This window comes from Physella acuta, unplaced genomic scaffold, assembly GCF_028476545.2.
Source record: "Physella acuta isolate Inbredline_101_S28 unplaced genomic scaffold, ASM2847654v3 ptg000280l, whole genome shotgun sequence".
In the NCBI taxonomy this organism is placed as follows: Eukaryota; Metazoa; Mollusca; class Gastropoda; family Physidae; genus Physella; species Physella acuta.
In genome coordinates, this window is record NW_026731799.1 from 29,538 (window position 1) to 55,553 (window position 26,016).

Here is a 26,016-nt window from a genome sequence, read left to right on the forward strand (position 1 = left end):
AGCAGACTTCTATACATTGTCAATGAAAATCGAGTAAAATGAGTATTATAACATGGCTAGCTCACCAATATAACTTAATTTTAATTAATGTATGCAACCCTGTTTTTTTGTTATAGTTATTTTTCTTAATTTTGTCTTAATGTTGTTTTCTTTTTTTGTGTGTGTGTTAATTCACTTATTAACACATACAATATTTAAAAAAATGAGTTATTCAAAAAGTTTTACTGATGTGAAATTAAAAAAAAATTGTACCAATAGCTGCTGTCATGATCAGAAGAAAGCCTACACGGATTGAGTTAAAGATTGCTGACCTGGATGAATATGAGAGCATGAAAAAAGAACGTGAGGCAGCTGCTAAGCTGGCCAAGTCTGACCCAGTTTTGACCCCTGAAATGTATGCTACCAAAAGTAGAGAGACTGTTCACGCTAGAATTGGGTACGATCCAAAACCACTGCCTCAGCCATCTACACTACCTCATTAATAACAATAGGTAACTATCAATTTTTTTCATTAATGACTGTAGGTAACAATCAATATTGCACATTAATGACTATCTGCAACAGTACCCCCTTATACATGACTTGGTAAATATAACCTAACCTCAATCAAGGGAATTATTTTCAATACTACATTCCTTTATACCCTGCATTAGGTTTATAATGGAAAACATTTGTTCTTGATTGTTCTCAAGATTAGCAGAAGAAAATTAAAACTGTTAACCTATGGAATTTGTGAACATAATAAAATAAGTGGGTTTTTTACCATAATTTTACTGAATTTTATTTTTTAAAAACAAAGTATAGAGAATGTTACAGCAATTTTAAATGAAGCTTATGATATGTCAATTAATAAATTATTAAGTGTGAAATTAAAGAATTTATTTCATGGTGCACTTTGCTGGTTTGTGCATTGTTGTAGTTGATAAATGTGTCGAAATATGGATAGTTTTTGTTATAAAAAACCTTTAGGAAAACACTGACAGAATAATTATGTCCTTGTGTCTATCTTTATTATAAGTTGTGATGTGAAAACAGAAAATAGTATGTGACAATAACCAATCCATACACTAATTGTAAATAAACTATTGATTCATCTTTATCAATATTTGTGATATGTATAAACTGATAAAAATTATAGAACACTCAAAAGTGTCTTCTTTTAATCCATTTTTAAAAATATTGCTGTTTAAATTAAAATTAGCAAGAGCTTTTCTGTAAATGCTTTTTTAAGTCAAACGTTCAAAAATTAAAAAAAAAACCTCTTATCCCACTGATAAATGTTTATCTTAACACACAACTGCTGTGGGAATTTCCCTGGGTAATTTATTCAACGACCTTTTTCTAAAGTAGTTGACCTTATTGTCCCACTGCTGTGTGATAGCTAAAGAAATTCAGTCAGGTACTTAATTAGGTCAACTGATACAGGTTGGACGTGTCTTTTGAAGTGCAAAATGTGAATGTTTCATTTCGAGTGTTTAATATTTTTGAAGATCTTAAATATATTCTGTTGTATTAGATAGGATGTTATAACTAAAACTATTAATAATTTTATATAAAATGTTTTAAAATAACATGTATTTTTAACTAACACATTGTGTAGTTTATTTGATACTTACCAGTTAACAAACACATGAATAATGGTTTAACTTTTAACCTTTGTTGTCCAGCCACAGGGATGAGTGTGAGACTCTTGAGTACCGTCACATGGAGGTTGATGTCTCCTGCCTGCCACACTGTGTGCAGGCATCTGACAGGTTCTCACACATCAAACAGAATTCACCATAAAAACTTTCTCGGTCGTCGACTGCTAAACTTGAATGATGTGAATGGATTATCTGTGTTATATGCTTCCCGCCACCAAACTAGTGCGCCTGAATTAAGCGCAGTCGACTGTCTAGATGTGACCTCACCTAGAGGAAACCTGCAGGTCCCTTACCTCTGGTTGAGAGACCACTGTAGATGTCCCAGGTGTTACAATACAAAAACTTTCCAGAAGAATGTGGACGCTGATCTGTTGATAAAAGATTTAACTCCAGCAGATGTCACCACGTCGAGGGATGGAACAGTTATTACAATTACATGTAAGAATTCTTTTGTTACAATAGGTCATCTATTTATGAGATGGAAAAAAATTGGATTGAAATCCCCAGTTTGTATGTGTCCACTTGCAGCAATAAGTAATTTAGTATACTAGTATTGGGATGATAGATTTAACAATTTGATGTCCAAATGGACAAACACATGTATGCACACTCACCCCCTCCTCCCCTGTGCTGGTGTCATCAATGGATGACCGCATTTTCAATGTATTAAGTCAGTTGGGTAGTTGTTCTTTTTTTTTTTTTTTTTACAAACTTGAGCATCCAACTTCACAAAGGTTGTTTTATGGTTCAGGTATTATGGTAGTATTTTTCTTGCTTCATATACACTGAGTATGGACATTATTTTTTGTTTTTTATATACTTGGTGGGGTTTACATTTTATTAATATATACCTATTATATGTTGATAGTTTACCAAGCTTTCAAACAATCTCACCAATTAAGTTCAAATTACAATAGTTGTTTTTGTTCAAAGTCATCTTTAAATTAGTTGAACATCTTAATGGAATAATTAACTATTTGTTTGGTATCTAAGTTGTATCATTTTCACAATATTGGTTGTTTATGTTAGAAAACTTTTATAATACCCACTGCCAGTTCTGTTAATTATTGTAAAATATTGGTTGCAAATGAATGTTAAGTTCTAATATTATTTGTTGCAAATCTGCTACATCAGGGAAAGACGGGCACCAGTCACAGTTCACTAGTGAGTGGATCACTGACAACTTTTACCCAGGAACTTTGACCAGGGGCTACAAGAGGAGGCTGTGGGACAGGGCTGTGATGGAGTCTGTTGGTCTGCCAGTTGTCCCATTTCATGATCACATGACCTCAGAGGCTGGGCTAAAACAATCCCTGTGTAACTTGATCAACTACGGGATAACCATCGTCAGTGGGGTCAGTGGCTTTTGTTTTGGCTTTTATACTGGTATAGGACCTAGGTATGTCATGGTAACTGGTCCCCTTCATGTCATGGTAGTAATACCTCTATACGCCAGTTCATTATTAAGTCTTTTATATGCACATGGTGGTCACTAGGGCAGATGCAGTAGGGTTCACCAGTCTTTGTGATCTTAGCTTTGGAAGGAATATCGTGTTCAGTTTTATAACTAGTTGCCTTTCCTGAACATGTGAAGGTACCCAACAGACCTGGAACAACCTACAGCTTCCAGAACAGGATCCAAACTTTAAACTTTTGTGTTAGTAGTTATGCGCTCCTAGTCTGACCATTCCACACCAAATGCTATGGTTATATAACTATAGATCCTCTACTAGGTTCTTTATCTGCCATAATAATAGGACTTCCATATGTCATATTAATTGCCTCTTAGTGTGTATGTAAAATTGGATGGCTAGGCCTAGTGGTAGACCGCTAGACTGATTATTGAAAAGTCTCAAGTTTGAATCTGGGTTTAAGTTAGTGGAACGTCCCTGAGTCCACCCGGCTCAGATGGGTACCTAATTCATATTAGGTGGCTGGGCATGGTGGTGACCACTTTATCCCATCATATACTGAGGCCAAGAAACATATATGAAATCTACTTCATCTGCCCAATCAATCACTGCTAGGTCTAAAAAGGAATCTTTATGTATGTAAAGATTTTTTCATTAATTTAAAGACATTGATGTATTTTATTGTGTAAGCAACAGTTTGTGGTTGTTTTTCCAACACAAGTCTTGTCAAGTTTATGAAGCTAGATGTAATGTAAACACTGATGTTTGTCAAGTTTATGAAGCTAGATGTAATGTAAAGACTGATGTTTGATAAGTTTATGAAGCTAGATGTAATGTAAAGACTGATGTTTGATAAGTTTATGAAGCTAGATGTAATGTAAAGACTGATGTTTGATAAGTTTATGAAGCTAGATGTAATGTAAAGACTGATGTGTGTCAAGTTTATGAAGCTAGATTTAATGTAAAGACTGATGTGTGTAAAGTTTATGAAGCTAGATGTAATGTAAAGATTGATGTTTGTAAAGTTTATGAAGCTAGATGTAATGTAAAGATTGATGTTTGTAAAGTTTATGAAGCTAGATGTAATGTAAACACTGATGTGTCATCTTGTTCATCAGGTTGAGGCCACAGAGGCGTCGACCCAGCTGGTGTCTGAGAGGGTGACCTATGTGATGAAGACGTTGTTTGGGGAGATGTGGACCTTCACGTCTGATGTGTCTCGGAGTGACACAGCGTACACCACACAACAGCTGGGTGCTCACACAGACAACACGTACCTGAACACACCTGCTGGGTGAGTCAACATAGAGATGTAGCAGACTGACAACACAAGAACAAATTGCAACACAACACACTTCAGCACAACACATGCTGTAACACAACACAATCCATTCTACCCACACAACACATTGCAGCTGTTTGTTGAATGTAAAATATTTTCCTAGGATTCAAGTTTTTCACTGCTTAGAACACAGAGGATCAGGGGGAGCTACTCTCCTAGTTGATGGATTCAATGCCCTTGAAACCCTCAAGAAAACAGACCCAGCATCCTTTGAGATACTGGTACAAACACCAGTAATACATGAATACAAAGAGGAGGTGAGCAGTGTAAGCCCAGGGTATCACATCTCTAGTCTAGCTCCAGTTGTGTCCCTTCATCCCACCTCGCAAGAGTTCGTCAATATTAGGTAAATATTTTGTTGTGATTTTGAAAGTGCTTGCTAAATAAACAGCTAAAAAGTATTTTCATGCATCTTAAAAATAACCACCACAATTATAGTTTAAATTAATAAAATTATTACCAGGGCTAAATAATAATGTTTTAATATTATTAGAATTAAAGTTAAGTAAACATTGATTGTGCATGTGTTTTAACAGTGACTTGAAATGTACTTATCCATTTAAAAAATTTGACTGACCAGGTTCAACCCGTATGACAGAGCACCATTGAGCACGGTTAAACCAGAAGTCATGCACCAGTTCTACACGGCCTATGACAAACTGTCTGGAATTATCACTGACCCACGTCATGAGTTCTGGGTGAAGTTGACCCCAGGGAATGTTCTGTTTATTGACAACTGGAGGGTGTTGCATGGCAGGGCGGCGTTTGATGGCAAGCGTGTTATGTGTGGCTGCTACCTGCCTAGAGAGGAGTGGATTTCTAAATCTAGAGTTATGGGACTTTTGTGACAGAGATAAGAGTTATAGGACTTAGTGACAATTTTAAGTTATTGGACTAGAGTTATTGGACATTTTATTGTTGTTTTATTAGATGAGTGTACACTTATGTGCTTTGTGGTGATCTTTGCAATTAAACCAATAAAAATTTTAACTTTTTACACATAGAAAATGTTTTATGTTATGTGACAAAAATCTCAATATAAACAAATACCAAATGTTTTTAGTGTGGATTCTGGGCCCAAGACCACAGGACATACCTGAGTCCACCCAGCTCTGGTGGGTACCCGACTCACATTTAGAAAAACAAAGCACATGATCCCTTCATAAACCAAGGTCACAAGAAACAGGAAAACTTTTCTCCGTGTGTCCCATGGATCATTAGGTCTGAAATAGTAAATCTACATTGACAGACAGAGCTATTAAGAGGAACAGAGAATATTTGTCTCTTCCCACCCTAAGATGAACACTTTGTCCGTAAATTTAGCAAAGCCAAAAATTATTCAATGCGAGATGGCTATGTTGTGGAGTTATCTGTCTATTTAGATATCCTGATTGATTTATTTGGGAATTTATCATTTATGGTAAGAGAAAACTTCCACTGATTCAAGTATTGAAATACAATTTAAAATAACTAGAGCATTGAAAACTTTTAAAAATGTGGACAATATTCTTTTTACTTATCTAGAAGATTGAAATCTTTGATGTCCAGTCGGTAAAAGATTCAGACAATAACTACACACATTTTTATACTCTCATGTTATAGTTACATGCATCGCACACGATATTAAAAATAATTATTCTACTTTGAGAGTTTTCTGTGCCAGAGTTGTTGGCTATTGCTTCTGTCTATAATAAAATAAAAGAGGATCTAACTCTACTACAGTTCATAGTCTCTATCTAGAAAGCCACTAATGGGATAATAAAATATAGTCACTTAGTTGAGTGGTTAGTTTTTTTTTAAAGAGGGCAGCCTTGAAATCTAATACATTGGTTGAATAGGAACAGAACACAGTATGAATTACTAGTTACATTGTATCTAAAAAAAAACCTAGCATTCAACTCATTTTATTAGTAGAAAATTAAATACTCCTTAGCATAAAACTAATTTTCATCATAAAATAACTATATGAAGCCATTCAGTCGAAGGTTGTGTAGGCTTGACCAGGCAATAGGATGAGGGGAAAAGTAAAAGTATCATTGATTTTAACATCGTTGACACGTGTGGTGTTTGTTTGCTATAGCTACAGTTTAACAAGACACGTCATAATTTCGGGATCCATGCTGGGGGGGGGGGGGGGCAACTAACACGCCCCGCCCTGCCCAAAGCCTATCTATATGACAAACACCAGGGTTTTAATCAAACAGCTGTTTTTTTTTTAATGTTTTCACGATGTTCAATTGTATTTACATAAGGTAATTGCAAAGAAGAATTATATTACAATACATTTACATTTTATACAGACAGCATACATATTAGTTAGGCCTCGACATATACTTTATGTTGTTGAACATGTTGAACAAATACTTTATAAATGTTATAAAGTGGAAGCCACATTGGACATTTTCAAACTTATAACATATATCAATATTTTCATTAGCACAAGACGTATCTATAAATATTTTGATTCACAAAAGACGTATAGCTATATTTTCACTAGCATAAGACTTGTATATATATATTTATTAGAACAATACTTACATCTAGATTTTTATTAGCACAAGTTATATATCTTTAGTTTTATTAGCACAATACTTAGATATATTTTCGTTAGCAGAGCAGGTAGGATTTTGTCCTATACAAGATTTTACATGATATATTTCATGCCCTATCTGTGTTGGTGCTATAGTACATGTATCCATTTTTCTGACTAACTATTTGGAAGGCTGGTGAAATTTCTACTTTTTATAATAAAGTAAGAGGATATGTAAGTTTTAAAGCAGTTACCGTGTTTATCATTTTATTTCAGATAATTTTAATAAAGCGATTTCCACTTGACTTATCTGCCCCTTATTGCAGTCCGTTGTCGGTACTTCGAATGTAAACGTGAATACATCTCACCCGACGTATCTAGAATATCTACACATTAATCTTGTTTTCTCACCTTTAGCTATTCAACATAGAAATCATAAAGATTAATTTTAATGATAAATTTCATATCTCATTAGAGTATAAGTTAAATTTTCTAGAGTTGTCTTTGGAGACGAACATATTAGGAAAGTTTGAAAAGAATCAAGAAAAAAATTAAGCTACAACGCTGTAGAGTTTATTTGACACCTGTAAATTAACAAACACACAGGTAAGCATTTCACCTTTGTTGTCCAGGGGCAGGGATAAGGGTGACCAGTGTTTCTTTTAGGCATCACGCACGACTTCCCCCACCCTCGTCCTGCCCAATAAAATAGGATTTATATAGAAAATACATATTTTTACCAGTCTCCCCACACACACACACTCAAAATTGCCAAGTGCACCCCCCACCGCGGAGAAAAAATTCTTAAGGAAACACCGATTGTGACACAAACACATGAATAATGATTTAACCTTTAACCTTTGTTGTCCAGCCACAGGGATGAGTGTGAGACTCTTGAGTACCGTCACATGGAGGTTGATGTCTCCTGCCTGCCACACTGTGTGCAGGCATGTGACAGGTTCTTACACATCACACAGAATTCACCATAAAAACTTTCTCAGTCGTCGACTGCTAAACTTGAGTGATGTGAATGGATTTTCTGTGTTATATGCTTCCTACCACCAAACTAGTGCGCCCGAATTAAGTGCAGTCAACTGTCTAAATGTGACCTCAACTTACGGAAACCTGCAGGTCCCCTACCTCTGGTTGAGAGACCACTGTAGATGTCCCAGGTGTTACAATACAAAAACTTACCAGAAGAATGTGGACGCTGATCTGTTGATAAAAGATTTAACTCCAGCAGATGTCACCACGTCTAGGGATGGATCAGTTATTACAATTACATGTATGTACGGATATTATATTGCATGTTTAATTATGTCAGCATGATGAAGCTATGCTGGCTATAGCTGTATTATTTCACAGCCCTTTTTCATTGCATATCTAGTATATTAATGTTTGTATATCGAATTTGTGTTAATGTTGATCGCATTTGAATAAAGTTATGTTAATGTTTGTGATTCAGTTCTGTATAATAGATAATATTTGTTGCCTATATTTGAAATTTGTTATTATTTGTTATTTTTCTTTTATGCCAAAATTTGTTTCACATTTTTGAAAGTTGTGATGGTATTTGTTGCAAATCTGCTACATCAGGGAAAGACGGGCACCAGTCACTGTTCACTAATGAGTGGATCACTGAGAACTTTTACCCAGGAGCTTTGACCAGGGGCTACAAGAGGAGGCTGTGGGACAGGGCTGTGATGGAGTCTGTTGGTCTGCCAGTTGTCTCATTTCTTTATCACATGGCCTCAGAGGCTGGGCTAAAGCAATCGCTTTGTAACTTGATCAACTACGGGATAACCATCGTCAGTGGGGTCAGTGGCTTTTGTTTTGGCTTTATGATGGTTTAGGCATTCTGTTGCATAGCAACAGGTCCTGTCTGCGTAGCTGTTCCTTCATATGCCATGGTAATAGTTCCATTGTGCGTCATGGAAAAGCGTCCGTTTATGCCACGGAGCAAATACTCTATAAGTCGTTGTAATATTTACTCTAGATGGCAAATGGTCTTATATAGGCTTTGTTAATCGATTATCAGTACGTTGGAACTTAGTCCTCTATAGGCAATAGTTATAGAACATCAATATATCATGGTAATATGCTTTGTGTGTGTATACACATCTTTTCTCACATTCAATGTTGTTGAATGATAATGTATAGGTTGCTGTGTAATCTTTGTTCTTTTCAACATGTTCTGGTTGTTTCATCAAGTAAGCCTGGTCAGCATTATAAAACTGTTGTTGTGGTGTTTAATGTAAAAAGTAATGTGTGGTGCTGTACACAAGGTGGAGGCAACAGAGGCGGCGACCCAGCTGGTGGCTGAGAGGGTGACCTATGTGATGAAGACGTTGTATGGGGAGATGTATGCTGTTACCCCTGACATGTCTAGGAGTGACACGGCGTACACCACACAACAGCTGTGTGCTCACACAGACAACACGTGCCTGAACACACCTGCTGGGTGAGTTAACATAGAGATGTAGCAGACTGACAACACACACCAACACAACACACTTCGGCACAATACAACACATTAACTAGGTGAGTCAACCCATTGATTTATTAAACTGACAAAACACACTGCCACGCAGCACATTGCAACGCAATACACCTCAGCATAGCAAACCAACACACTTTTGCACAACATACACAGCAATACAACAAACCAATAACACACTGCAACATAACACATACTGCAACACAACTTACATAGAAAACCAATATATTACACTGACACTACACACAACAGCATACAGCAGCAGTTTATTTAGTTTTTATACAAAGTAATAAATATATTTCCAGTCTACAAGTTTTTCACTGCTTAGGACACACAGGAACAGGGGGAGCTACTCTCCTAGTTGATGGATTCAATGCCCTTGAAACCCTCAAGAAAACAGACCCAGCATCGTTTGAGATACTGGTACAAACACCAGTAATACATGAATACATAGAGGAGGCGAGCAGTGTAAGCCCAGGGTATCACATCTCTAGTCTTGCTCCAGTTGTGTCCCTTCATCCCACCTCGCAAGAATTCATCAATATTAGGTAAATATTTTGTTGTGATTATAAAAAAAAAAACTTGCTAAATAAACAGTTAAAAAGTCTTTCCATGCATCTTAAATAGACTCCACAGTTTAATAGTGCCTTGAAATGTACTTATCCATTAAAAAATTTTCTGACCAGGTTCAACCCGTATGACAGAGCACCCTTGAGCACGGTTAAACCAGAAGTCATGCACCAGTTCTACACGGCCTATGAGAAACTGTCTAGGATTATCACTGACCCACGTCATGAGTTCTGGGTGAAGTTGACCCCAGGGAATGTTCTGTTTATTGACAACTGGAGGGTGTTGCACGGCAGGGCGGCGTTTGATGGCAAGCGTGTTATGTGTGGCTGTTACCTGCCTAGAGAGGAGTGGATTTCTAAAGCTAGAGTTATGGGACTTATGTGACAGAGATAAGAGTTATGGAACTTTGTGACAAATATAAATATATAAACTTTTAAAAATGCAAATGTATAGCCCACACGTAGTAAAACATGCATTTAATAGGACTAAAATCTCAAATAGGAATAATTAAATACAAAATATTTAGATTATACATCCGCATCAGCTAATTACAAGAAATAATTAGTTTCCCTTTTTAGCTACTGTAATAAATAGCAGTGTGTGGTGGAGTGGAATTATTTCTGATTTATTCATTTATTTATAAACACATTTGTGGTGAAGGGTATATGCTTGTTTCAATTGTGTTTTTACAAGTAATACATTTAATGCTGGGTCAAAAGATTCCTGGATGTTAATTATACTTTTCGTCGAACTTTGTGTCCAGTTAGTTTACAGTAAAACGATCATTACTAGAGGCAATCGGTCTAAATTCCAACTTGTTTTTAAAACACAGATGGACAATAAAATTGCTATGAGATTTACGAAACAGATATCCAACCATGCAACTCGAAGTTGTAAGATCAAAAATAAAAGTGAAATTACAAAAATATATTTCTTACAATTTTATGAACTCCTAATGTCGATTCGTTATTGTTCTTATTTTTTAAATTTATTTTAGATCCGTAAACATATTACATATTAACATAAATAAGTTTCAATTGAAAAATCTTACTTAGGAAGCAACGAGTGCAAATATTACTTGAGATAAATGTAATATTAAAAGTACAAGAATATTTTTTTACTGAAAGATTCTACACAAATAAATAGCATAGTTATTTAAATTAACACAAAATTTACACATGGAAACAAATTTCATAGCGGAACTTGTACCCAGCAAATAAATGTTCCTGTAGGAGACCATCACCATGGATGGAGTTCCAGTGTTTCAATGGAACTTGTCCCAACATATATTCCATTGGAACTTGTCCAAACAAATGTCCCTTGAACTTGTCTCAACAAATGTTGCAGTGGAACTTGTCCCAACAAATGACCCGTGGAACTTGTCCCAACAAATGACCCGTGGAACTTGTCCCAACAAATGACCCGTGGAACTTGTCCCAACAAATGTCCCTTGAACTTGTCCCAACAAATGTTGCAATGGAACTTGTCCCAACAAATGTCCCTTGAACTTGTCCCAACAAATGTTGCAGTGGAACTTGTCCCAACAAATGTCCCGTGAACTTGTCCCAACAAATGACCAGTGGAACTTGTCCCAACAAATGTCCCTTGAACTTGTCCCAACAAATGTCCCTTGAACTTGTCCCAACAAATGTTGCAGTGGAACTTGTCCCAACAAATGTCCCTTGAACTTGTCCCAACAAATGTCCCTTGAACTTGTCCCAACAAATGTTGCAGTGGAACTTGTCCCAACAAATGTCCCTTGAACTTGTCCCAACAAATGTCCCTTGAACTTGTCCCAACAAATGTTGCAGTGGAACTTGTCCCAACAAATGTCCCGTGTAACGTGTCCCACTAAAGTTCCATAGAGGACCATCACCATAGCTAGAATTCCCTGCCGTGTCATCCCCCCCCCCTCCCGTCAACACTGCCACACAAAATGCTGCTCAATCATTGAGGTCACTATCATCAGAGGGGGCGCTGTCTGACGTCAAATCTTCCACGTCGGTGACGTCACTGTCTGTGTCTTTGCCACACGCATAGCACCTGTACAAAAAGTTGACAAGTTTAAACATGAGATTAACGAAACAAAAAAATATATAAAAAAGGCTAACTTGGATAATTTTCGACGGACTTTGTGTGAGGTATGTTAAGTCTTACTTTCTCTTGATGTCCTTCCAGCACAGACGACAGTAGGCGATGCCACACCCCTTGGTGCCACAGATGTGGAACTCCTTGTCCTCGGGGTCGTTGCAGATGATGCAGCTGGCTTTGTTGGACTGGAACACCCTCAGACACCCACACAGCCGGGGAAACTGTTTCTGTAGGGCCGTCACACGGTACACGTGAACTTTGGTTTCTTTGGGTATTGATACCACACACTACACACGTATCACATACCACACCCGTTCCACACACCAAACCATGTCCCTACCACACACCACACCAGTAACACACACCAAACCCGTACAACACCACACCCCTACACACACTACACACGTACCACACACCACACCCCTACACACACACCACACCCCTACACACACACCACACCCCTACACACACCACACACGCACCACGCACTACATCCCTACACACACCACACACGTGCCACACACCACACTCGTACCACACACGTACTTTGTACCACACACCACACCCCTACACACACCACACACGTACCTTGTATCACACACCACACCCCTACACACACTACACACGTACCACACACCACACCCCTACACACATCACACACGTACCACACACCGCACCCCTACACACCGCACACCACACCTGCTCCACACCTGTAGAGCAACTATCAGCCCAATTTTGTTCTGTAGCTCCCTTTCCTTGATCTGTTTTCTGACCCGTTTGCGCATGTGCTTGAGAAATCCCAGTCGTTTCCGGAACATTTCGTTGTAAAGGAAGAGAACTCTCTTCTTCTCTCTCTTCCGGTAGTAAAATGACGCAATCACCCGTCTGAATGGAACAAAATTAAAAACAGGCAGTGTGTAAGTTAATTAATCATCTCTATTCTTACTGTCCAAGAAAAAGGTGAAGTAGAGTTCATCTGTTTTAGTGTACTTTGATTTTGAAGGTATAGTGTTGTCAGCTCTATGTCCAGATGTCTTTATATTCTCTAGCCTGTGTCAGGTACCCATTAGAGCTGGGTGGACTCAGTGAGTCAGGTACCCATTAGAGCTGGGTGGACTCAGTGAGTCAGGTACCCCTCGGAGCTGGGTGGACTCAGTGAGTCAGGTACCCATCAGAGCTGGGTGGACTCAGTGAGTCAGGTACCCATTAGAGCTGGGTGGACTCAGTGAGTCAGGTACCCCTCGGAGCTGGGTGGACTCAGTGAGTCAGGTACCCATTAGAGCTGGGTGGACTCAGTGAGTCAGGTACCCATTAGAGCTGGGTGGACTCAGTGAGTCAGGTACCCATTAGAGCTGGGTGGACTCAGTGAGTCAGGTACCCATTAGAGCTGGGTGGACTCAGTGAGTCAGGTACCCATTAGAGCTGGGTGGACTCAGTGAGTCAGGTACCCATTAGAGCTGGGTGGACTCAGGGACGTCCTACAGACTCGAGCCTGCGATCCGAGCTCAAAGCTTTAATAATTATCTTTAGACATTCGACGTCTCACCACAAAATGCGCATTTTTAAAACAAATTATTTTTAAAAATTAGTTATATTTTAGAAATTTAAATCCCTTGCTTTCGTCAATAAAAGCGTTCGCTAAAATATGTAAGGGCTCACATGAGCGATTAAAGATTTTAAGAAAGACTGCAAGTTTGTTTTATTTCCTTATTTTATGCATTTCAATCAAAGCTTATTATTATAAAGGTTTTTATGTAATTGTTTTATTAAATCACTGACCTTAGAACTCACCTCAAACACTCGACTATAGTCAGTGTTTCTTCCAGACTTTTTATCGGGGGGGGGGGGGGCACTTAAAATTTTCGGGCGGGGTGGGGACTAAAATTTTCGGGGAGGTGGGGGGGGGGCGGACACTGTTAAAACTATATATTGTCTCTATATAAATTCCATTTCGTTCGGGGGAGGGGGTGGTAGACTTTCTTGGAAGAAACTCTGACTATAGTTGAAATCACTGACCTTTGAACTCAAACACTTGACTATAGTTGAAATCACTGACCTTTGAACTCAAACACTTGACTATAGTTGAAATCACTGACCTTTGAAATCACCTCAAACACGTGACTATAGTTAAAACCACTGACCATAGAACTCACCTTAGCCTGAGACCAAAGGCCTCGAAGTAAATAAAAATCAAGATGATGAAGTAGGTGAGGAAGAGGAAGACGATGAGGGTCAGCTCGGTGCGGGAGGGGTTGGGGAGGCAGGCGTGGTTGGTGGAGATCTTGTTCAGGGTCTGGTTCGTGTTGAACTTCTCCAGAAAACTCCTCACGAGGGCGCTCATGAAACCGTTGCCTCCTACCTGCAGGGGAGACGGGGGGGGGGGGGGGTGGGGCTCATGAAACCGTTGCCTCCTACCTGCATGGGAGACGGGGGGGGGGGGCTCATGAAACCGTTGCCTCCTACCTGCAGGGGAGACGAGGGCGCTCATGAAACCGTTGCCTCCTACCTGCATGGGAGACGGGGGGGGGGGGGGGGGGGCTCATGAAACCGTTGCCTCCTACCTGCAGGGGAGACGAGGGCGCTCATGAAACCGTTGCCTCCTACCTGCAGGGGAGACGAGGGCGCTCATGAAACCGTTGCCTCCTACCTGCAGGGGAGACGAGGGCGCTCATGAAACCGTTGCCTCCTACCTGCAGAGGAGACAAGGGCGCTCATGAAACCGTTGCCTCCTACCTGCAGAGGAGACGAGGGCGCTCATGAAACCGTTGCCTCCTACCTGCAGAGGAGACGAGGGCGCTCATGAAACCGTTGCCTCCTACCTGCAGAGGAGACGAGGGCGCTCATGAAACCGTTGCCTCCTACCTGCAGAGGAGACGAGGGCGCTCATGAAACCGTTGCCTCCTACCTGCAGAGGAGACGAGGGCGCTCATGAAACCGTTGCCTCCTACCTGCAGGGGAGACGGGGGGGGGGGGGGGGTGGGGCTCATGAAACCGTTGCCTCCTACCTGCAGGTAAGACGAGGGGGGGGGGCTCATGAAACCGTTGCCTCCTACCTGCAGGGGAGACTGGGCAGAGATTAGCCGGACGTTTTACTGGTGTGGTAACAATGGCCAACATTACCTGATGGCCATCCATATAACAATGGCCTTCATATACCGAGGTCACGGAAACACGTGAGCTCTACTTCACCTGCTCCGTGGATCGTAAGGTTCTAAAGGGTACATAACTTACTTAACTTATTACTCGTATGTGTTTGGTATAAGTGGTAGATATATTTTAAAATAAGAATAAATAAAGGTTTAGCATACGATCGAGGTTAGATTAAGTCTCTGCCTCTAGTCTACTTTAGGTTTAGTCTAAAGGGTAGGTTAGGGTGTAAGCAAAATATCTAGGTTACGTATATGTTATGTTAAGTCTAAAGTCTAGGTGAGTTGTTACTGTTAACTTGTGGCCAAAGTAGGGGGGGTACTTATGATTTTAGGGCTAGTTTTAGGTTTATCGTTAACGGCGGGACTATGTATATGAATAGCTACAACCACTTGTTTGATGATTTATTTTAGCAACATGTAGCCTTGGGGGGGGGGGGGGGAGGGGGGGAGGGGTGTTAGCAAGTAGACGTACAGTTAAATAAAAACCATTTCTCACCTTAATGTTGATGACGTGTTCACCTTCCTGGTGGTACTCTACGGCACTGTTTCTTGACACGATGTCCAGGATCTAGGTCAAATACAACAATGTCTAGGATCTAGGTCAAATACAACAATGTCCAGGATCTAGTTCAAATACAACAATGTCCAGGATCTAGGTCAAATACAACAATGTCTAGGATCTAGGTCAAATACAACAATGTCCAGTATCTAGGTCAAATACAACAATGTCTAGGATCTAGGTCAAATACAAGAAGTTCTAGGATCTAGTTCAAATACAACAATGTCTAGGATATTTCTATCAATGCGCGATTTACATAATTATAATCATATTCTGGAACTTACGAAAACAAGTATATTAGCGATCCTATATAGCTACCATTAAGCCATAAATATATCTGTCGCCAAAATTACAGCGGGCCATGGATGTTACAATGGCCAATATTACAGTAACATTACCTTAAACTTAAGGCCATCCATATAACAATGGCCAACATTACCTGATACAGTAGGCCATCCATATAACAATGGCCAACATTACCTGATACAGTAGGCCATCCATATAACAATGGCCAACATTACCTGATACAGTAGGCCATCCATATAACAATGGCCAACATTACCTGATACAGTAGGCCATCCATATAACAATGGCCAATATTACCTGATACAGTAGGCCATCCATATAACAATGGCCAACATTACCTGATACAGAAGGCCATCCATATAACAATGGCCAACATTACCTGATACAGTAGGCCATCCATATAACAATGGCCAATATTACCCGATACAGTAGGCCATCCATATAACAATGGCCAACATTACCTGATACAGAAGGCCATCCATATAACAATGGCCAACATTACCTGATACAGAAAGGCATCCATATAACAATGGCCAACATTACCTGATACAGAAGGGCATCCATATAACAATGGCCAACATTACCTGATACAGAAAGGCATCCATATAACGATGGCCAACATTACCTGATACAGAAGGGCATCCATATAACAATGGCCAACATTACCTGATACAGTAGGCCATCCATATAACAATGGCCAACATTACCTGATATAGAAGGCCATCCATATAACAGATAACTGCGCTGATGATGACACGGAGTAACAGCCTGGCTATGCCACTTTTTAACTTGGATTTCTCGGCCACCGTCAGCTCTGTAACATGACATGACATGACATGACATGACATGACATGACAAAGATTTGGTTTTTTAAATTCAATAAAAAGAAAGCCTAGTAAGTGACTAAAATGTCCATAAAACTTTGGTAGCGACGACGATTGAAACCACAGTAGAGCAGTACGACTTAATCCCAGTGTTTCTTTCAGACATTTTGCTACAGCTGGGAGGGGGGGGGGCTTTTGAAAGAAACTTGCAGGGCGGGGGTGGACACTGGTAAAAGTAATATATTTTCTATGTACGTTCTATTTTGTTCAGAGTGAGGGAGGGGCGGTAGACTTCCTTTAATCCTCTGATTAAACCCATTTGGAGCAGTCCGACTAAACCTACTTCTGTCTGACCAAACCTACTTCTGTCCGACCAAACCTACTTCTGTCCGACCGAACCTACTTCTGTCTGACTAAACCTACTTCAGTCCGACGAAACCTATTTTAGTCCACATAAACCTACTTCAGTCCGACTAAACCTACTTCTGTCTGACCAAACCTACTTCTGTCCGACCAAACCTACTTCTGTCCGACCGAACCTACTTCTGTCTGACTAAACCTACTTCAGTCCGACGAAACCTATTTTAGTCCACATAAACCTACTTCAGTCCGACTAAACCTTCTCTGTCGGACTAAACCTACTTCTGTCTGACCAAACCTACTTCTGTCCGATTAAACCTACTTCTGTCCGATTAAACCTACTTCTGTCCGATTAAACCTACTTCTGTCCGATTAAACCTACTTCTGTCCGATTAAACCTACTTCTGTCTGACTAAACCTACTCCTGTGTGACTAAACCTACTTCTGTCTGACGGGAAGATGATGTCTTTGCTCTCGTATTTCTTGAGTGGCAGCAAGGTTTTCTTCTCCCTGTCCTTCCGTCTGGCATCGATGCGCCGGAAGTATCGTGTGACGTAGATGTTGTCAAAGCTGAACTCTGTCAGGTATTTCCTGATCAGGGTAGGGGGAGAGGTGTGGGTTGGGGGGGGGGGAGGGAGAGGACAGTTTTTATAAGTTGTGTAGTTAGGGAGTTCATTAGTGTTGGTAGTTGGTGTTGGTGTCAGTGGTGGTTGTTGGTGTCGGTGGTTGTTAGTGTTGGTAGTTGGTGTTGGTGTCAGTCGTGGTTGTTGCTGTCATTGGTTTGGTGTTGATTTTGGGTTCATTGTTGTTTCTTAAGAGTGGCACAAACGGTAAAAAGGCGTGGCTAACGGATTCTATTTGTGTTTCTTACTTAGTAAATTGTGCAAGGTTAACGTTGAAGTTAAGTGGGCGGAGCTTATATTTCTGTTTGCATGCAGGGCTTTTTTTTAACAGGAGTTGCTGTAATCAAAGTATGGGTCTAATGTTGTCAGTTGCTGTGGTTTATGCTGTTGTTGCTGCTGTAGTTTAAGCTGTTGTATTGTTATGGTTAATGCTGTTGATGTGGTTAATACCGTTGTTCTAACTGTAGTTAATGCTGTTGTTGCTGCTGTAGTTTAAGCTGTTGTATTGTTATGGTTAATGCTGTTGATGTGGTTAATACCGTTGTTCTAACTGTAGTTAATGCTGTTGTTGCTGCTGTAGTTTATGCTATTGTGATTAATGCTGTTGTTGTAGCTGTGGCTAATGCTGTTGTTGTTGTGGTAAAGGCTGTTGTCACCCCCCCCCCCCTCAACCAGTTACTCACTTGTTATAGTCGTAAGCACTTTTGAAGATGAGGATGAAGGCGAAGGTGAGTATGTAGGAGATGATGGAGAGCAGAAAACTCATCAGGTCAGCTTTTTGGGTGACTTCTTGGATGGTCGCCTGTCGCATTTCCTCCACAGGGGTGTAGTCGACGGCCTCAACGTCACCGACAATTTTATACTGCATTTTTACCTTAAACAGTACACGACATTTTACCTGCGACAGTACGCGACATTTTTACCTGAGACAGTACATGACTTTTTTACCTGAGGCTGTACACGACATTTTTACCTGAGACAGTACGCGACATTTTTACCTGAGGCTGTACACGACATTTTTACCTGAAACAGTACGCGACATTTTTACCTGAGGCTGTACACGACATTTTTACCTGAGACAGTACGCGACATTTTTACCTGAGACAGTACATGACATTTTTACCTGAGACAGTACATGCCTTTTTTTACTAAAATCTGAGACAGTGTACGGCATGATCGAATGGTAGAGTATACGACTGCTAAACCGAAATGCTCGAGTTCGAATCCGTAGAATTTACCTGCGCACCCATTTCTAACGGGTACCTATCTCAAGTTATGGAAAGTAAAAGCGTCTGGGCAAATTACTGACAACACTATCCATTCAAATGCCGAGGTCTTAGAAACAGGTGAACTCTACTTCACTTGCACCATGGACCATCAGTATAGAAAATATACTTTTTTTTTACCCTACTCCTTGATGCTATCGTCAGTAAACCGTATGGATAGTCAGGCCCAAACAGGAACCTTAGCGCGATGACCAATGAGGATTTAAATTATTTTTGTTGGGTCACGTGATATGCCTGACCTCCATGCCCTTCTCCATGTCGTCTATGACTGCCCGGGCAGCAATGTACGTCTGCCCAAAGCCTGGCTCCACGACCTTCAACTTGCTGCAGGACATGCCCAGGGCACCGGGCAGCAGAGTGATCAGCTTGCAGAAGGCGGTGATCTGGTGATGAGATGCTTGAAGTGGAATACAGGTGGGGGGGGGGGGGGGTTGGGAGGGATGGAGGTGGTGGTGGTGGTTAGCGAGGGGTGTTGGAAGGATGTGGTGGTTTAGGGAGGGGTATTTGTAGTTAGGTCAGCTATTCAGTGTTCTAGGTCTAGTATCCCAGAGATCAAAAGAGATATACCACCATGTCAACAAAGTAGTGATACACAATTAAATAAAACAATTAGCGGGTGACCTAACTTCTCAGATAAAAACAAGAAGGAAAACACAAATATCTGGATAAATTATTTCCCTTGGGAAACAATGCACACTCGTTGTCTAGATATTTCCATCACAGGCCTAGACAGGTGATCATTACCGTAACATGGACATATGACATGGTCACCACCATCCCATGGACACATGAGATGGTAATCGCCATCCCATTGACATTTAAGATCGTCACCACCATCCCATGGACATACAACATAGTCACCACCAGCTTACCTTGAGTGGCCAGCAAAACAGGTAGCCAAGTAGCCAGAGTTTGTCCATGCACCGACCATGTAGCTTTCCTAGCTCCTCTACACACCGAACAACTCCTGCAACAAGCAGGGGAAGTAGAGTTCGCTTGAAGTATATTTTATCTCCCCGTGATATATATATATATATATATATATATATATATATATATATATATATATATATACCATACATATACAATATTTTTATTTTTACATCAAGCATCAAATTTCAGTCAAGACGGTAAGCCCTGATGTAATGTACATTCTGACGTCACAACCATTGAACCAATCAAAAGCTGACCTTTAGTAAAGATGTCCTGACAGCGAAGCTCCTGTTTTTTCTCCCACTCTGCCTCCACTTTTTTACCTGCTCAGAAAACATAGACGTACACATTTAGTAGGCACATAAGACGTACACCTGTATTAGCCGTACCCACATACAGACGTACACCTGTATTAGCCGTACCCACATACAGACGTACACCTGTATTAGCCGTACCCACATACAGACGTACACCTGTATTAGCCGTACCCACATACAGACGTACACCTGTATTAGCCGTACCCACATACAGACGTACACCTGTATTAGCCGTAGCCACATACAGACGTACACCTGTATTAGCCGTAGCCACATACAGACGTACACCTGTATTAGCCGTACCCACATACAGACGTACACCTGTATTAGCCGTACCCACATACAGACGTACACCTGTATTAGCCGTACCCACATATAGACGTACACCTGTATTATCCGTACCCACATACAGACGTACATATCTAGTAGCCGTAGCCACATACAGACGTACACCTGTATTAGCCGTACCCACATACAGACGTACACCTGTATTAGCCGTACCCACATATAGACGTACACCTGTATTAGCCGTACCCACATACAGACGTACATATCTAGTAGCCGTAGCCACATACAGACGTACACCTGTATTAGCCGTACCCACATACAGACGTACACCTGTATTAGCCGTACCCACATATAGACGTACACCTGTATTAGCCGTACCCACATATAGACGTACACCTGTATTATCCGTACCCACATACAGACGTACATATCTAGTAGCCGTAGCCACATATAGACGTACACCTGTATTAGCCGTACCCACATACAGACGTACACCTGTATTAGCCGTACCCACATATAGACGTACACCTGTATTAGCCGTACCCACATATAGACGTACACCTGTATTAGACGTACCCCCATACAGACGTATATGTGTTTAGCCTTACCCACATACTGACGTCATATTTCAGAGTAACACGTAGTCAAATGTCACAGCTGACCATAACACTGACAAAAACACACAATGAAAACTGATAAACATCACACTAATTACACTAATTACTCCCTAATTACCAAGCTCCTCATTAGTTTCCAAGATCTTCTCCTTCCCCTCCCCCTCCTTAGAGACAGCAGCTTTCTCCGCCTCCTCGTTCAACTTCTGGGCTTTCTTTATGTCCTCTTGCAGCTTTTGACTCTCTTCTTCGTTGGATTCGATCTCGCCCCTCAGAGGTTTAAACGCCTTGTCGATCGCCTTGGCTGCCTGCAATTGTGGTGGTTTGGTTTGTGGTTTTTGAAATTTCTTTTGTGCTTTCTTTCTTAATTATTTATTTTAAGAGTTGAGTTAATTGGTAATTGAGCTTTATGGACACCCATATTAGAATATTTAAAGAAGAGCAATAAAATATGAAAGTGGTTTGAACGTTTGCCTATTCTTCACACTATACTTTTTTCATCTATGCAGCAACGTGTGTTATTTTGTGTATAGCAATCTCTACTGTAGTAAATGTTTTTTTTTAGTACAAAACCACTACCAAGGTGCAAGGAAAAAAATGTTTTAGTCGGATTTTGGGGCCCCCTAAACGCCCTCCACCCCCACATTTTGGGCCCCCTAAACGCCCTCCACCCACACATATTGGGGTCTGGCAGTGTGGTAGTTCTGCCCCAGATTTCTACATCTGACAACACAACGCTGGACGACAGACAGACAGACAGACAGACAGACAGACAGACAGACAGACAGACAGACAGACAGACAGACAGACAGACAGACAGACAGACAGACAGACACGTCGAGTCACCTTTTTGAAGAGGAAGCCATCTTTGGCAAGGTCACCAAAAGCGTTTTCCACCGGATGTAGACGGAGCCTCCACTTTTCCTTCGTGTGATTGGCCATCAGCGATGACGTGCACGTCAGTGATCGCACGATCTCCTGCCCCGCCCACAGAGATTCGGGTGTAGGTTCAAGGGAGGTTTTTTAGAGGTTTATTAGGTATTAGTTCAAGACAAGTTTATGAAAAATTAATGACAAGGCTATTTTTTTAAAAGGGGGGGGGGTATGGGGTGGGGGTTCGAATTAATGTACATAGAATCCAACACACACACACACACAAATACTCGAACATAATTCTTCGCTAACAATCATTCAGACTTTGTCTTAGATCAATTCTTCGACCACAATTTTACACTCGCAAAAGTCATACTATCCTACGCAAAGTAAACCCTATGATCACGCTTATGTAATTACAGGTGTACAATCAGTTATTAAATCAATCATACGGTCATTAAATCAATCAGTCATTTAGCGTAACATTCAATTAGTCATGTCATTCATTCTGACATTAAATTCAAGCACACATACAATCCATTATTAAATCAATCAGTCATGCAATCAAACATACATTTAGTCAATTCATGCACTCAAAGTTACTTAAAGTCATGCTATCAAAATACCATTTGTCATGACTACTAAAATTTAATCATCAAGTTTTCATTCAGATATATTTCTCCGTGGGGGGGGGGGGGGTGAAGGAAGGTAGCACATTGAACTTCCGGTAGGGGGGGGGGACGCTGTTAAAGTTACTATTAGAATATACTTTTTATTTTAATTACTTTTTTCCTACTTGTCCCTGGGCGGTGAACACGCTTCGAGGGAGCAACTCCCCCCCCCCCCCTTCCCCCCCCCCCCATCCCCCCTCCGCAGCAGAAGTGTTTGAAAGATACTAATAATCTGTCATGCCATGTAGTACATGACCCGTGCCTGCACTTTCTCCCCAATCAACTCACCTTCCCGTTATCAACGATGTTGGTAATTGGCCCGTTAATTAGGTACACCAGCGCGAAGGCCGACAAGTACGACCGCCCCGCCTTGCCGAGGAAGGTGGGTATGACGAGCGTCATGACACACCTCATCTGGACACTGACAGCAAATGTCAGTGACAGCAGGAAACCAATGACAGCCCCGATGAACTGTTTGAGCGCCGGCTTCATGTTGAGTTTATCGATTACCATGAAGTAGAAAGCAAAGGATAAGACGAGGCCGATCGGGAACCAGACCGCCATCTTGAGCAGGAGGTGTTCCTCGGGGGACGATTTCCACATCCGCCGGAAGTACCCGCGTTTTTTCTTCTTTTTCCGGCTCTCGGAACTGGTGGTGGATGACGTTTTGGAGGAATCGCTGGATCCGCTTTTGTCGCTCCCGGAAGAACTTGAAGAACCGGAACTGACGTCAGACGTTTTGCCTTCGCTGGATCCGGAACTGCTTTCAGAAGAAGTTTCAGAACTCTCGGCGGAAGTTGCGTTGTTGTTCCATCCCGGTTTTTCCGGCTGGGGGAAATTAGCCGGAAAACGAGGCGGGCCTTGCCGGAACATCCGTGTAGGACTGTTGTTGCTCTGGTTACGATCTTGCTGACCTTGGAAAAATTCCGGTAACGGGTACCCTTGACCTTGGACCCATGGGTCGTCTGGTTCTGGAAAGGGTCGTCTGCTAGGCACAAGTTCATGCTCAGTCCAGGCTGTGGGGTGGTCTCTGTGTCTGGCTGGTTGCACATCGTACACGGGCAGTGGTCTACCATCACGATGGGCCTTACCATCATTCCTGACAAATAAACTACCATCCTGTCTACCATCAAACACATCATGGCGGTGTAGAAATATACTTTGAAGATGGGGTTGAATGCTCACATCATAATGGAATGGTAGTCCGCCATCATTGTACAGCTCGACACTACCGACTTGGTTGGATGAAATAACATCTTCCTCGTTAAACGTAACCCTGTCATCAACATTGGGTTGAAAAATATTCTGAACTAAGGAAAAATCACCATCGTAATTTGATAAGGAGTTGCCACCATACGACGTGTTGGTATAATGGTAGCGACTAGTTCTACTATCATGGGATTCTGTGCTACTAACGCCTCGCCAGGACGAGATGGTACCATCACGACGGGAAGGGATGGTACCATCCTGATGGTGTGTGGTGGTACCATCCTGATGGCGTGTGGTATACCCATTGTACTGATCCCTGACACCCAGATCACGCGACATGAAGAAAGATTCTAGTTGCTGTAATATTTTACCTCAGGCAGCCATTACCGTGGTATTCCAACTTGTGTAACACAATCTACTTAGTCTATACAACTTCCGGTTGATCTATTTCCGCTTTATCGACTTGTAACAACAACATCCGTTTGGATTGGAAAAAATTACAATTCAAATCCTGTAACAAATTTAGCCCAACTAGTGACGACACAAATTTGTGACTATGTCAAATACACCGGATGAATTAAAAAATTGGATCACCTAGTTATATTTTATGCTTCGATTCGTATTAATAATTTAATTAGTGTATTTCTTTTAAAAAAGCGAAACTTTTTTTTAGCATATAATTTTTTTTATATAAAAAAACTTTAACAAAACTAAAAAAACAGGTCTAAAGTATTTACATTATTTTTTAAAATTGAACTTGACTCTATGTTTTGACTTAAACATAACTAGAAACTGGCAAAAAAGAAGAAAAAGTCCAATTTAATTGAACCGATTTGCTTCGGATGTCAAATATTTATATTTTTTGTAATAGTGAATCAGTTTTAATTAAACTATAAACAGAAACCTTGTTCTCTAACGAAATATTAATGAACATTCATTATTACATATTTAAAGAAATCATTTTCTTTTCTTTCAAGAAACTTGGACTATAATCATTTTTATTAGCTAGTTACAATCATTCAAACATTATTAGGTTATTGTTAATCCTTAAATCAAATACGGAGATTAAACGGTATAATGATAATATGTAGCTAGTATTTTTAAATTATTTTTTTAATATTTTGTAATTTTTCTTAAAGGGAGAATATTAGTTGTGATAAGTACGTTTTATTTTTATTTGTTACTTCCCTTTTTATCTAATTTAATCTCTGTTGACGTTTTGTTTTCCTGTATTTTTTCGTGGTTAGGTGCTCGCCTTGTTGTGTTTAATTAAAACATATCATAAGGGGTTCCTTAGTGCAGGTGCTGTAGAGTTCATCTGTTTCTGTTACCACGACTTACGAAGGTGATATGCCACCACCAAAATTCACATTAAGTCTAGTTTTTTTTTTTTCTTTTTTTAATCACAGCAAAATTTATTTCTTCTATCTTTTTTTGAAACATTTTTTTTCAGATGTAATCTTATGCAAAAGCAAACTGTTAAAGGTGTAATCACTAGAAGCCAAATTAAAAATAATTTATTTTCCTTATTTTTGTGTTAAAACTATATAAAGTCAATATAAATTAAGATTAATGTATTTACCTCAGTACACATTTCAAATGAAACTTAAATATAATTGTGTGAAGATAAAAGTAACATTGATAGAACACCTACATTTAGTAGTATGAGTAAACCTGCAATGCTTGGCTGGTTTTGTGAGGAAAATCACTAGTGCAGGGGTCGGCAACCTGCGGCTCGCGAGCCGCATGCGGCTGTTTGATATCAAGATGCGGCTCTCCAGCTCCTTGAACAAATACTAATAATCTTAACAAAAAAAAATTTGAAATAAAAAAAAATGTTAGTGGCTCTTTTAAATCAGGGAAATTTTGAAAATTGTTACTTTTGGCTCTTCCGCTTCAAAAGGTTGCCGACCCCTCCA

At 40.3% G+C, this 26,016-nt stretch overlaps 2 protein-coding genes across 4 annotated transcripts; one reads left to right on the forward strand and one right to left on the reverse strand.

Moving 5' to 3' along the window:
- Nucleotides 1-353: 353 nt before the first annotated feature.
- Nucleotides 354-10,388, forward strand: LOC131939455 (trimethyllysine dioxygenase, mitochondrial). 3 transcript variants are annotated; one of them, XM_059297752.1, is made up of 6 exons: nucleotides 354-491; nucleotides 1,668-2,081; nucleotides 2,778-2,998; nucleotides 4,174-4,349; nucleotides 4,501-4,743; nucleotides 10,111-10,388. In XM_059297752.1, the coding sequence occupies exons 2-6, from the start codon at nucleotides 1,676-1,678 to the stop codon at nucleotides 10,376-10,378; spliced, it is 1,314 nt and encodes a 437-aa protein (XP_059153735.1). In that variant the 5' UTR covers nucleotides 354-491; nucleotides 1,668-1,675; the 3' UTR covers nucleotides 10,379-10,388. The 3 variants fall into 3 exon arrangements, with proteins under 3 accessions (XP_059153735.1, XP_059153732.1, XP_059153734.1); XM_059297749.1 differs by lacking the exon at nucleotides 10,111-10,388 and adding an exon at nucleotides 4,978-5,399; XM_059297751.1 differs by lacking the exons at nucleotides 354-491; nucleotides 10,111-10,388 and adding exons at nucleotides 1,406-1,453; nucleotides 4,978-5,399.
- Nucleotides 10,389-11,908: 1,520 nt separating this feature from the next.
- On the reverse strand, nucleotides 11,909-23,791 carry LOC131939443 (E3 ubiquitin-protein ligase DCST1). The gene is made up of 14 exons (XM_059297733.1): nucleotides 23,177-23,791; nucleotides 22,191-22,322; nucleotides 21,466-21,652; nucleotides 20,383-20,448; nucleotides 20,065-20,159; nucleotides 19,432-19,575; nucleotides 18,590-18,780; nucleotides 17,726-17,874; nucleotides 16,233-16,273; nucleotides 15,731-15,802; nucleotides 14,239-14,444; nucleotides 12,796-12,970; nucleotides 12,152-12,312; nucleotides 11,909-12,037 (listed from the first exon to the last, which is right to left on the reverse strand). Exons 1-14 carry the CDS (start codon nucleotides 23,759-23,761, stop codon nucleotides 11,938-11,940), a joined length of 2,304 nt encoding a protein of 767 aa, XP_059153716.1. The 5' UTR covers nucleotides 23,762-23,791; the 3' UTR covers nucleotides 11,909-11,937.
- Nucleotides 23,792-26,016: the final 2,225 nt, after the last annotated feature.

Bases quoted from the DNA above. Each gene is read 5' to 3' on its own strand.
- LOC131939455 (XM_059297752.1), top strand. From the start codon at position 1,676: ATGAGTGTGAGACTCTTGAGTACCGTCACATGGAGGTTGATGTCTCCT. The intron at 4,350-4,500 runs GTGAGTCAACAT...ATATTTTCCTAG, and splicing joins TACCTGAACACACCTGCTGG to GATTCAAGTTTTTCACTGCT. The intron at 4,744-10,110 runs GTAAATATTTTG...TTTTCTGACCAG, and splicing joins CAAGAGTTCGTCAATATTAG to GTTCAACCCGTATGACAGAG.
- LOC131939443 (XM_059297733.1), bottom strand. From the start codon at position 23,761: ATGTTCCGGCAAGGCCCGCCTCGTTTTCCGGCTAATTTCCCCCAGCCG. The intron at 22,323-23,176 runs GTGAGTTGATTG...TGGGCGGGGCAG, and splicing joins ACATCGTTGATAACGGGAAG to GAGATCGTGCGATCACTGAC. The intron at 12,971-14,238 runs GTGAGTTCTATG...TGTTCCATTCAG, and splicing joins GCCTTTGGTCTCAGGCTAAG to ACGGGTGATTGCGTCATTTT.